Source organism: Podarcis vaucheri (assembly GCF_965113315.1).
Source record: "Podarcis vaucheri genome assembly, chromosome: 1".
Taxonomy (NCBI): domain Eukaryota; kingdom Metazoa; phylum Chordata; class Lepidosauria; order Squamata; family Lacertidae; genus Podarcis; species Podarcis vaucheri.
In genome coordinates this window covers 71,518,786-71,532,170 of record NC_138759.1, presented here as the reverse complement: position 1 = coordinate 71,532,170, position 13,385 = coordinate 71,518,786, and the positions used below count along the sequence as shown (strand labels likewise).

General features: G+C 40.9%; 1 protein-coding gene across 3 annotated transcripts in view; it reads right to left on the bottom strand.

Annotated features, from left to right (window-relative positions):
- The window catches only part of SCUBE2 (signal peptide, CUB domain and EGF like domain containing 2), a 46,943-nt gene that overhangs the window by 7,853 nt on the left and 25,705 nt on the right, over window positions 1–13,385 (bottom strand). For 2 of the 3 annotated variants that reach the window (XM_082193115.1, XM_082193114.1), the window contains 8 exons: window positions 12,999–13,121; window positions 12,215–12,325; window positions 11,434–11,520; window positions 9,794–9,898; window positions 8,226–8,384; window positions 7,666–7,869; window positions 4,413–4,583; window positions 451–618 (listed from right to left, as the gene is read on the bottom strand). In XM_082193115.1, coding sequence (XP_082049241.1) covers window positions 451–618; window positions 4,413–4,583; window positions 7,666–7,869; window positions 8,226–8,384; window positions 9,794–9,898; window positions 11,434–11,520; window positions 12,215–12,325; window positions 12,999–13,121 — 1,128 coding nt within the window. The remainder of the gene's footprint in view (window positions 1–450; window positions 619–4,412; window positions 4,584–7,665; window positions 7,870–8,225; window positions 8,385–9,793; window positions 9,899–11,433; window positions 11,521–12,214; window positions 12,326–12,998; window positions 13,122–13,385) is intronic. The other variant, XM_082193116.1, reaches the window with a different exon arrangement.

Genomic DNA, 13,385 nt, shown 5'->3' with positions numbered 1-13,385 from the left:
AACAAGCACTTTGGGCCATGTGTATGAATGGAAAAGGGAGGAGTTGCCTCCAGCATGCTTTGAGTGCTTTCCAGCTGCTCAGCCCTTGCCTCAGAGTTTATCAGCGGCTCTGCTGCTTATCAGAGTGAGGCCTAAAGGTGATACCAAGGTCTACGGCAGGAAATGTCACCTGCTTTGCACAGTGGCAGCATCGTAGCCAATGAGGTTATCTAAGGCATGGCTATTGCCACCATGGCGACACCATGTTGTTCCTGACACTGGATGTGAATATGAGTTTTATTGTGAGAATGAGCACTTCTTTTGGCTATTAAACAAGATCAGTATTCTAAGTAAATGAATAGACTAGATCTCCAACTTTTATATTTGCAGTTGAAAGGAATGCTTTCACCCTTAAAAGGTGGAAATGAAAAGTGTGGTTGCCTATGTTCCTCGTGCATCCTTAATTCTTACCTTTAGTCTCACAATTCTGAAACACTGTTGCACCGGTAAGTTTTGTCATCAAACCTCCACCACAGGTAAAACAAGATGTTCGACCTGGCTCAGGCTGATATGTCCCCAAAGGACATGCAAGACAAGGCTTAAATCCATCAACTGAGTATTCACCTGGTGAGCACTGTCCTGTGGGAGAGGGGAGAGAATATATATGTAAGCCAGAGGTTTTCAACCTTTTTGATTCTACGGCTCCCTTGACCAACTGCATTCTTTCTGTGGTACCCTGTGGGGCTCAGGAGCCCAGTTATGTCACCTCTTGCCTGCAGAGCTGGCAGCCTCTCACCCTCAGCCTCCTCTCCTTGGGAGTCCTCTGGGCAGCTGCAGCTGCCCCCCCACCCCCAGTCTCTGAGCTGCCCCCCACAAGAGAGGTGCCTTCTCCTACTGCCCCACAGGGGCCTGGGAAGCACCCTCTGGTCAGCCCCAGAGGCACCATTCACCTAGGGAGCTTGTAGCCAGGGCCGCTGCCGCAAACAGCTGTGCAAGCCTTTGGGATGCAGAAATGCAAGAGGGCATCAGAGGAGGGATGGAAGGAAAGAGGGACAGAGGCCAGTGTTGGTCGCAGCACCCTTGACCATTCAAGGCACCCCAGGGTGCCACAGCACATTGGTTGAAAACCACGGCTATAAGCCATGGATTTTTTGGCAAGCCTATAATATACTGGAGCCTCTGTTGGTGGAAAGTCCTATTGCAAGATAGAAAATGATAGTTATTAAAAATCTGAACTAAATGCAGTTCAAAATAAAAATAGGAACTTGCAGCTAAATAGGTGTCCTAATCTGGCCACTGACATGCATCCAATTCTGAGAGTTACCTAATCCTGGAACTAGAAATCAGCAGTTGCCCTTCTATTACATGGTAGATCCATAGCTAATTCTTGTATTTCTTTTTAGAAAGTACTAATAACTTTATGGTGTTCCATTAAAGCGAAATCCAAATCCAACCACTTAACTGACTACATTGTGAATTTATCCTTCCCAGAAATGGGAAGTCCAAATGCAAAGAGAAAGTGCAGGGTTTTCATGATGGTTGAAAAGCCTCCTTTTGGAGTCTGTAAAGCACACTTCTGAACTAAACTGGCATTACTAATCAAAGTATTAGAAATGCATTCACTTTATCATGGGTACAGCACCCACATACAGAGGAATTCTGTCAGGCAAAATGGGACCCAGTGCCCCCACTCTCCTCCCCACCTGCACCCAGGCACCACAACAGGCTACTATGAGGAATAGGACCTCTTCATGTACCTTTCATATCCCCATGCAACATACCTTTCAGACACAGTCATGGAATGTCTAATAAGCCATGTAGAAAAAATTAGGTCCAGGCCCTATCACTGAGCCTTTAGTATTATCTCCTCCATTCCTAAACTGCTTTGGTACCGATATACTATACAGACCGAGCTAACCTACTGGAACTGATTATATACACATAACCATCCTCTGCAGCTTCTTTATGTAAATCTCCAAGCAATATGTCTTCCAAACTTGCAGCAAGCTGATTGCCATGGCAGGCCAAATGATTAAAACTGTTCTGCAAGACATGGGATTACTGCTGCAGCTGTTTGGCTAAGCTGTGAAGTTCTGTCCTTTTAAAGAGCTGGTAAAACTAAAGCTGTTAGTTTTGGTTTATAGCTCTGATAAATCACTTCAGTGAATGGTTGTTTTTGTTAGGGGGGTTAAATTGGCCCTGGCATCATTTCAACTTATTTAAGTTTGCAGCAAATAAGGCATTAACTGGTCATGATCAGGGATGAGGAATTTTGTTTACAGCTAATGAACTGAGTTTAATAGGGAGTGCCGCCTTGGCTTCTGAATAAAGAAGAAGCATGGAGCTGTATGTGCTTAATGCACCAAGGAAGAAAGAAAATTGCATGCTTAAATACTGACCCGTAGGTCATGACATCAAAAACGCATTTTTCCCCTCCAACACTTTTTCTTTTGAGGTTGTAAATATAGCCAATGCAAGTTTGAATGCTACAGAGCTGTTAAAATGTGAACTATCTAATGGATATGGATTTCTTTTGTTCTGTGATGAGAGTTTTAAGGCGTGCCACATCACCTACCAATATCCATTTGCTCTATCAATAAAGAGGCAAACTACATTATCCTAAAACATCATATTGTAGAAAATTTCTGGAGACTACTATACAGTGGCACCTCGGGTTAAGAACTTAATTCGTTCCGGAGGTCCGTTCTTAACTTGAAACTGTTCTCAACCTGAAGCACCACTTTAGCTAATGGGGCCTCCCGCTGCTGCTGCTGCGCCACCAGAGCATGATTTCTGTTCTCATCCTGAAGCAAAGGTCTTAACCCGAGGTAATATTTCTGGGTTAGCAGAGTCTGTAACCTGAAGCGTATGTAACCTGAAGTGTATGGAACCTGAAGTACCACTGTACTTAGAGTAGAGAACTTGTCTGTGATCTTTCTATATAAAAGGCTGCAGTTTTATTTATACAAAGGAATTCTGAGCTCCCTTAATATAATAGAGCTTGCTCATTTCCCCTAAGTGCAACATTCCCGATTCTTATTAACCAACTTTGGACATCAGACACAGTTTTGATCTTTTCCAGAGTCTGGGCATGCATACATACTGGCAGCCACAATTAAATTCTGAATATCTTTTTTCTTCCTGACTGCTCCCTGGATATTTCCTAAAAGCAGAACTTCAGGGGAATTTGGTAATGCAAATCTTGCCATTGTACAAATAATGTAAGAAAATCAGTACAGTGGTACCTCGCAAGACAAATGCCTCGCAAGACAAAAAACTCACTAGATGAAAGGGTTTTTTGTTTTTTGAGCTGCTTCGCAAGACGATTTTCCCTATGGGCTTGCTTCGCAAGACGGAAACGTCTTGCAAGTTTGTTTCCTTTTTCTTAACACCGTTAATACAGTTGCGACTTGACTTCGAGGAGCAACTCATAGAACGCAGTGTGGTAGCCTTTTTTGAGGTTTTTAAAGACTTTGGTGATTTTTGAAGCTTTTCCAAAACTTTCCTGACACCGTGCTTCGTAAGACGAAAAAACTCACGGAACGAATTTATTTCGTCTTGCGAGGCACCACTGTAATTATCTTAGGAGAGCTGAGAGGTCTTACAGGATCCCCTTTCCTCTATTATATTTTATATTCCTCTACATTCTTTAAAATCAAACTGACGCATATGTGTTAAGGTATGATAAAGAATCATAGATGTGGGAGGTCATCTAGCCCAAATCTCTGCCAATGCAGGAAATCTGCTGCTATAGCATCCTTGTTTAGCTACACTTTAAAACAATGTTGACATAAATGTATAAACTGTATAGGAGAATATTTTATCATTGCCCACAGTTCTACATGTCTGGCAAAAACAAGAGAGAAAAAGTGAAAGGTCTTCTTCCTCTTAGTAAACTACATTTTCCAGATACAGAATGTTGCACAGATTATAGTGTCTGAAGTATCGTAAAATATTTGACAAATTTAGATTAATGGAAACTGATGTGCTATAGCCAGCATGCGTCATCTTCCTTCCACCTAAGACTGTTTCTTAGTTTTCCTTTATTTCCACTTTTCCCCAAACTGGTGCAAGAATCTGATACTAAACTGATCAAAGAAGCACATGGCAAGGATGTACTGGAAGCTGGCAACTTTACCTCTCTTCAGGCTGCATTCTATAGAAATTCCATGTTATCTCCAGATGCATCAGTGCAGACAACACTGGGAAGGCGAGTACAGTAATGAAATATACCTACACCTACACCTCCACATCCATATACATATTGATCGCCATCTACTCCAAACCTGCACACACATGCGGTGCAGACACTGTCCAGACCAATGTAAACATGGCATGTGAGAAAAGAAGGCTGAACTAATGGGTGCTTTCAAATCATACCAAGGAGGAAGAAGCAATAGTGTTCATGACTCTGTAAGGTGCAACATCCTCACCTCCACATTCAGATATACTGTGAGCTCCAGCTGTTTTTTGGTTTCCGGGATTCTGTGGGTTTGGGCAAGGTTCACAAGTTATTTGGCCTTCGTTGTCTTGGTAAGTTCCATTCGGACATAGAATGCAGCTTTCTTGCTCCCCATCGTAATATGTTCCAACACTGCAGCTAGCTGAGAAGAGAAGAGAAAACCGTCAGCAACAATGAATTGGTGATCATCTTCTATGGGATGGGTGGAAATGGGGATAACCAGGAGGCAGAGAATTGAATCCCATTATTTTTTACTTTTGGACTTTTTTTCATGCTGTGTGCCTCATGGTCATATTTAGGGTCAGGAAGTAAATTTTCTGTCTGGTCACATATAGGGGAAGGCTTCTGCTTCCCCTATAGATAGAAAAATTGACCCTCAAGTAAAGGCTTGATCATTTGTTCTGTTTCAAGAAGACTGCTCTCAGGTTTTTAAAAACCATCTACAGAGACCCAAATGGATTGTCCTACTTTGTGAGGGGTTGGCTTACATGGACTTTAAGTCTTTTTGCCCTATGATTACGGCAGAACCATAGGTTAGTGAAAATGTTTCAAGTTAAATAACTGGTAACAGGACTGATTGATAAACTCCTCTTCTCTGGGATAATTATAGCATAGAATACTTGGCTAACTAGACTACTGAAGTATAAGGCAACTTCCTGTTTAATTTCACTTCAGTGAAAGGAAGTAGAGTGACCCTCTCCCACCAAAATCAGTGGGATTTCAAAGTTCTTTGACTAACTATCCACAGCTACTGTCTGGGCTTTTGCATATTTAATAGTTTGAACAGAAGCAGCAGAAACAATCTCTCATTGGTATGTTTGGGAAAGAGATCTAAAATTGTTTGTTTGTTTATATTATTAGTACCCTGCCCATCTCCTTGTCCTACTCCTCCCGCCCCTCAAAATAAGGACTATGTATTTCTGACCATTCTTTACAGAGTTATGTATCCTATCAGAGGACTGGTTCCCAGTCAGATAGTCCTTCCTAGTTCTTTCCATGGCTGTAAAATATAACCCTTTCCATCTCCATCCTATTAAAAGAGACCCTTATGCAGCATTCATTAGAATGGCTACACTATAAATGAGCTAAGTCTTTTCAGAAATATTTAAGGTCAATGCTTGCTTGTGAAACGTTATCCTCTATGATGTGTCCAGTTCCCTGAAAATCAAAGAGTGGGTGTGTCAGTGTGCACATTTTTAAAGCTACTGAAGCACAACTGATCACTCTGTATGGAGCAAAAACTGAAATAAAAATGTCGCCGTAGCCTTAAATTCTTCTGTACAAATATTAGTTTAAAAATTAAGCTGCAAAGTTTTAGTCCCACAGAATAAAGCACAAGGTGTGCCACACAGTACAAAAAAAGTCTGTTTTCACAACAAAGAGCAACGACTTGGAAATAATGGCACTACATCAAGGATTCAGCAAGCTTTCTTTGCCTGCTTTTTATTTCCCCATGACCTGCTTGTTTTCCTTCAAATGAGCTGAAGAACCATTTGCCTTCAGCAGGATTCATTCCTATAACCATTGTCTTTGTTTGTCTTCAGCGACCATTAAAATCCTATTCTTAATCACTGCAACTCTTTGAAAAAGTGAAAGCTATTCTGATGCAAAAGAAAGAGGGGGAGAAAAGCAACTCCAGGGAGCCAGGAATAGTAGTTATAAGGACATTTAAAGGCTCTTTCACTCTATTCAATACTTTTAGCCTTTAAGATTTTGATGCCATGGACAAACTCTATAGTGTCTCCATGATGGAAAAAGGTGAGCCTCATAAAAGAGGTCGTGATCCACAACTAACTGTTCCCCTAAGAGCCATGCCCTGACTTTATAAGAAAAACACAAAAACCCGATGGAAACTTATTTCTAAGCAGCCCTCTGTATTGTTTTAGGATCTTTTTGTTTTGGTGTTTATTGGTTCACAAGCTGTGGCCATATGGGTAAATTATGCGCATTAGGAGTTAGGTCTTGAGTCTATTATTCCTTAAGCAGCAGGTTGGCAGAACAGCCAGCTATTTATCTCTGGTTTGGAAAATTTATTCCCCTCTCCCCCAGCACCTCTTTCAAGATCTTTTCATTTGAAAGGAAAGAAAGTTGCAAGATGTTGGGAATCAGATACACGGGGAAAAAACAGCAGGGGGAAAAATTTCTAAACAGAAAGTTCTTTGTGTCACATTTTCTTCTTTTTAGAGAAAAAAACCTGAGCCGCAGTGAAAGTTAATGTTCTTTTGGTGAAGTATCACTTTATATGCTTACAGTACAACGAAGACTGACTGAAAGACGCATTTGTGCCCCGTGATGCAATTTTTAAAAAATCAATGCTGATGATGCAAGTTAAAATCAAACAACATTAAAATGCAAACACTGAAAACACCATCCTAACAACATCATAATATAGATAATAAAACCTAATATAACAGCATCAGATTTACTAAACATTTAAAGTCTGTGCAAATGCCTAATGTGTGCTTCAAATGCCTACACTTGCAACAGTTAACACTTACTGCGAGACGGGAAGATTCATTTATGAATATAGAGAGGGTAAAAAATGGGAAACACTTGCCCTTCTAAATTTATGGAGTTCAGAAGGATACAAATACAACCTATTCACACGGTTTATTAGCCCTCATGCAGCCAGCCCATAGGAAGCCACAGCTGAGCATTACAGAAATGAAAAGGAAAGAGTCACCCTGAGTCTTGTGCTCACATGCTTCCCCTGCCATCTCCCCCTCAATTGGCCACAATGAGAACTTTAGCAGAACTTATTCTCACTTTCCACTAACACTTGCTTGTCATGTTGCACTCGTGGTTTGAAGATGGCTTGCTCTGAAACTGACTAGAATTTGCAGTTTGAAAAGTTTCTGATCCATACATAAGGTCATATGAGGTTTTATGCAAAGTGAAGTTAAACACTGTTGAAGGTCACCTCTCAGCTGTGCAGGAAGAAAAAAAAAAGAGGAAGGTAGAAATGTGTGAGCCCAAGACTCATGGTGGCATCTTCCTGCTAAGGCCCGTAAAGCTAAATCATGGTTTCTTTTTCCTGTCTCCACTCCACTTGGGTTAGCTGTACCCGCAGCCAATCAAAGTGAGGTTTCCTGCTCAGCACTTTGCGAGACGCTCCACTCTGGTGGAATTCCACTGCACTGCTTCACCAGACTCTGGTCTTTCTTAGCTTTCTGTCACCGTTACATACGCGTTAGATCAATGCATCTGATCGCATCTGTGCTTACCACATTTGTTGCCCACATGCCTTTGACCCAGGCCACAGATTTCTTGTGTTTCCAGCACCCTGACAGATTTTCTGGCCACATCATGATTCACACCAGACAGGCGAATATGGAATTGTTCTTTATTGATCACCTTCCGCAACGTTCTAATTGCTTTACGAAGCCTTTTCTCGGTCCTCTTACGTGCACAGCTCAGATTGCATGTTTCTAGAAAGGTACAGGTGGTCGCGATCAAGAGCAGAAAGCACTAAAGTGCAACAATACTAGATTCAAAAGAGTTGTCAGTGCAATAATGGTAGACTGTATTAACTACGGCAATACATTATTCTGTGTTAAACTTTTCAATATACCCAAAACAGACAGCAATTAAATGGTGAACATCTAGTGATAGTAGCTTTCTGACCATAGGGGAAATGAATATTAAAGCTTTAAAACAGGAGATACTTTTTTTCTTTTTGCATGAAGGTGAAAGTGAAAGAGAGAGAAATCAAGGAACAAACTGCAACAAAGCTCCCTCAAACCCATAATCTTTCAATTGTATTGTGGGTTCCTTTCCAACCAACCTGTCACCTCCTTTTGGTTTGTTTCAAGCTCAAAGTCTGCAGATATAAACATTTCTCTAGCTGCCTTCAAGCTGCTGAGGTCTCCAAGAGTTCTCTTGCCAGAACTGCACGTCAGATTTACATAGTAGAAGTTCTTCTCCAATACTGAATTGTGTTTCTCTGTGTGAAGAAAATTAAAGGAAGCAAGAGCCATCTATGCTGTAGGGCCTTTCTAAGGCTTGATAAATGTTGCCGAGAAAATTGTTATGGGGCTGTATGATTCATTCCAGATGCTAACAAACGACAAGCAACTGCACTCGATGGTGTATGGTACAGTCTGGTATTTGGACACATTTTCTATTTTATTAGACTAAAACCAGTGCCGAGGTCTTAATGCTGCCCAAATTAAGTTTATTGAAAATTAGCTCCATTGTTCCTTTTACACGCTTAAACCAGCTATGACAAAGCTCTACACCATTAAAAGTTCAAACTTGGACTGCCAGAACCTCAGTCAGTTTGCTACTAGGAAGATTTGCATGGCTATAGTTCTAAGCATTTGCTCACACACTGCATTTGTGTTAAGAATGAAAGGAAAGTGGCCCTAGGCTTCTGATTAGGTACCGTGTCTGGGAGTCCAGACATTTACTACGTCACTTGTCAGCAAACTAATCCGGAAAAATTAACAGTGGCACCTCAAACATGGGCTGAGCTGTGTACCCTTGCATCAACAAGAAATCAAGTCAGTCAAGATGTATTCAACACTTTTCCTGGTGATGCACATACATAATCACTAGCCTTTGGGGCACATCCCATTTAGACTGCCCATATAGACTTTCCCCTTAACTGCCCTGTAACGTAACTTGATAGGAAATCTGAAGTTCTCCAACTATGGTTCTTTAAACTGTAATGCTCTCTAATCTTTAAGCCTTCCCCATTACACACCTGATGTACAAGCACACATTCTGACTGCAAAGGTTCCTGTCTATTTTGCACTCTTGCCACCCCACCCCACCCCCGTTCTCTTTTGCCTGGGACTCAAAAGTCCATTTCTTCACCTGACCAATATTGGTCAGGGCAGCCTTGCTCCAACCCAGTTACTGACATTAACACCGTACCATCCCTTACGCAGCCTTGCCTATGACTGGCTACAGAAATTATTGTAGACTATCAAACTATAGAAAAATAATCTTAAACTCCTCCCATTGGATTCTTCTGCAGCTGAAGCTATTTTCAAACTCAGATCACCTTAGGCTATATATGTGTTCCATTCCATGATGGGTGTTGGCTCCATATCCCACCTGGCACCTAACAATGGGTTATTAGGTGAGGAGGTCTGAAGCACCACATAGCAGCAGAAGTGAAAGGAGGCCTGGACCTGTCCTGTGGCCCTACCGTTGGACAGAGCAGTTGCAGGGAAACAGAATAATATTATTCTGACTAATCATGTATCTATAGTGCATGATCATGACCAAACATTACCAAGGTCCTTCAAAAAGTAACTACAACTACACATCACACACCACTGGAGGCCTCTGGCATTTACTGATCTACAAAATTAACCCGCTTTAATCGCGCATATTCATCCATACCTGGTATTATATGATGAAGGGCATCTTGAAACATCTTACTCTTTCTCAAGTTACATTTTCCTTCATTAAATTTAAAGGTTACACTTGTCCTGATGGTAGAAAGATCTTCAGGAAGAAACATTAAAATTGTTACTTTCCTATGCCAGGACGTAAAACCAAGCAGGTAACTCAGGTGGCTTTCAAACACTGCATCATCAACACTTTGAAAATAAAAAGTGGCCACCTGCTTCTCTCTCCAAGAGAAAGAGCTTTCACATAAAGTGAAAGCAAAGCAATAAGAAGTTTGTGGAATGCTCTTGCCAGGGAAGCTTGCCAGGTGCCTTCATTATACATTGTTAGGCGCCAGGGGAAAATGTTCCTCTTCAACCAGGCCTTTGCCTGATTAACATTCTATGTCCTTTTAAAAGTGTTGGGGGGGGGTTTTCTTTCTTTTTTCTTTGTTTTTATTATGTATTTTGTGTTTTTATTTTGTATTTCTATGCTGCAAACTGCCCTGAAATCTTCAGATGAAGGATGTTTTAAAACTTAATAAATAAACAAAGACAAAATTTGCAATTCATCTGCTCCACTAATGCCATATCAATACTATTCCTGGCAACCGGTAGACTGTATAGCAGCATCCCTAATGCATTTAAAAGCAGAACCATCCCTTCTACTTCTTATTTTCATGTGTGAATGCTGTTGCTTTTGGATCCAAAGCCTACACACATGAGGGGTGCATCACCAGGCTTGGGGGAAATCCCAAAGTTTGCAGAACTACCAAAAAAAAACTTTAGGGGAGAACTATGGGTTATTGTTGGGGTGGGGAAACAGCTTAACAAGGACTGAGTGTGCTTAATGGCCATGGGATGCTAACTGACAAGTGGAGCATGGAGAACAGAAAATGGTAGCAATGACGATCCTGTAGGACTGAATAGGAACACGTTTTATTAAAGGCTTATTAAAGGCTTTATTTTTTCATTTTATTAAAGGCACGATTTATTAAAGGCTTATTAAACCTTTATTAAAGGTTTATTAAAGACTCGTAAAGTCTGCCTTACACTGAGCCACACTAATGATCCACCTAGACCATCATTGTGTGCCCTGAGCACAAGTCACTGCCAAAGACTGCTCTCCAAACCCTGCTAACCTGAGATGATTTTACAAGAGATACCTACGAAAGAAGCTGAGATCTTCCCCTCTGCCACTGAACTATGCACTGTCTTCAAGAATCTACAAAAGGCTACTCTAGTTTGGTTGCCCTTTTTAACAAAACAGCAGCACAAAACTTGGGTGCAACATTTATTCCGTTAATTGATGAAAAACTTTAGGATCAGTTTTAAAAAGTGCCCCCCGACTAACTGGGAAGCAGATTGTTGTTGTTTTTTCAAAAAATTGCCAATAAAAGCGCTTGCAGAATCCAAGGTTGGAAGTGCCATCTTAAAAAGCACCCCTGTTTTTCCCCCTCACAAGGTAATGCCTCTTCTATGAGGGTACCTGCTACAATAAAGTGAGTGTTTTCTGCATAACTGTTTTATTTAGATGCAAATTTAGGCAGACTAGTAAATTAATTGACCACAATTTCTTTAATTAAGCAGAACCCTTAAAAGATATAAACCAGCTCAAGCCCAACATGGAAAAATATATAGCAAATAATTTACCTAGAGCAGTTGACTCACTCGCATTTTGTTTCTTTTTCTTAAGTGGAGAAGGGCTGCCACATTTTATATTGTAGGAATCTTCAAGGCCTAAGAGACAGATCATAAAGCTATACAATAAAACAGAAACACATACTAGAATACTACTGAAATATATTCCTGGAAACTCAATCCAGTTTCTGAATAGACTCTCAAGCTTACAGTACAGTGGTGCCCCGCAAGACGGAAAACTCGCTAGACTAAAGAGTTTTCCATTTTGGAGGTGCTTCGCAAAACGAATCTCCTATGGGCTTGCTTCGCAAGACGAAAATGTCTTGCGAGTTCCTGCGGGGTTTTTTTCCTTCCCCCCTTTTTCTAAGCCGCTAAGCCGCTTATCAGCTGATCCGATCAGCAGATAAGCCGCTAAAAGCCTCTAAAAGCCACTAATAGCGCTAATCCGCTAATCCTTCAATGGGCTTGCTTCGCAAGACGAAAAAAAACCGCTAGACGAAGAGAATCACAGAACGGATTCTTTTCGTCTTGCGAGGCACCACTGTACTAAGGCACAAGTGACGCATCACTAAGTCTAGAACGCATATTTATTTATTTTGAATATTTTGTCTGTCAAGTGATTTTCACAAGGGAAATCTGGTATAAATTCATGTAGTAGAAGATGAATCCTACAGAATGTGCATATGGATAGTGGCATATGATTTAATGAATATTTCCAGAATTTTTTAGGGTTTCTATTCTTTTACTTAGAAATAACAACAACAATATAATCACTGTGTTCTGCATGACTTACCAGAGGTCAGATGAATGTCAGAGGGGCAGATTAAAAAACACCTATTGCTTCCATCAGTCTTAATGCAGTGCAGAGATATTTTGGGTAAACTGACATCAGGCATGGACCTTTCTATAGGGCAAAATACAGATACACACGGGAGAAGAAAACTAATGACAGATATGGTTCTAAAATGCAAATGTGAAGCTATGCATGGCACAAAATCAATATTGATGAAGGAGGAAGGCACAAACAGTATATATATATTTCCTCTTTTCTATAAAATACTGAATTTATTTATTTTTTTAATGCAGGCAACCACAAAAGGAAAAACAGCCCAGATTAAAAGCACAGGAAAGAAAGCATCAAAGACCTGAAAGTATCTCCTGTTTTGTTTTGTTTTGAAGCCAGCTTTGACAGACAGCCATGATGGCCAGTTAGAAACAAAATAGTACTGCAGGCTGAATACATACAATAGATTTTTCAGAGGACTAGCTGCAATTTGAAAGATGGATCACTGCTCTTAGTATCACACTTTCACCTCATGGTAAGCAGATTCTAAAGATATCTGACTGCATTAGAAACCTGGTTCATATGCAATGGTGAGATAAAAGAAACATGGATGTATGATAAGAGAAGTGCACTCTCTTTCAGATCACTTCCAGCTCTTAAAAAGTATTGTCTGTCTTCGGCCGTGATAATGCGGATCCACACTGCTGTGCTCAATGGATCATTGTTATCAAAATTGCTTCAAATGTGCAGGAAACCAAAGTTGCAAAAACCATTGGGGGCTCTTGAATCTTACCAACACAGTCCTTTTTGTTCCAGTGTAATTTGTGGCCAGCATCACAGTGGCATTCATAATCCCCCGGTGTGTTTACGCAGGTATGCTGGCAGCCACCATTGTTGATGCTACACTCATTGACATCTATAGCAGAATGGGGTGTGGGGAGAGAGACATTTAACCAAAAAATTAGTGCAGTTCCTACTGTGCTCAGCATAGAGTAGCACATGCAAAACTACTGCTGGGTACAATAATACATTCGCTATGCTGGGGGTAGCCAATGTGGCACCTGCCAGATATTGCTGTATTCCAGCTCCACCCATATCCCTGACCACTGGATATGCTGGCTAGGAGTTGGAGTCCAACAAAATCTGGAGGGCACAAGTTGGCTACTGCTTGACTATGGTA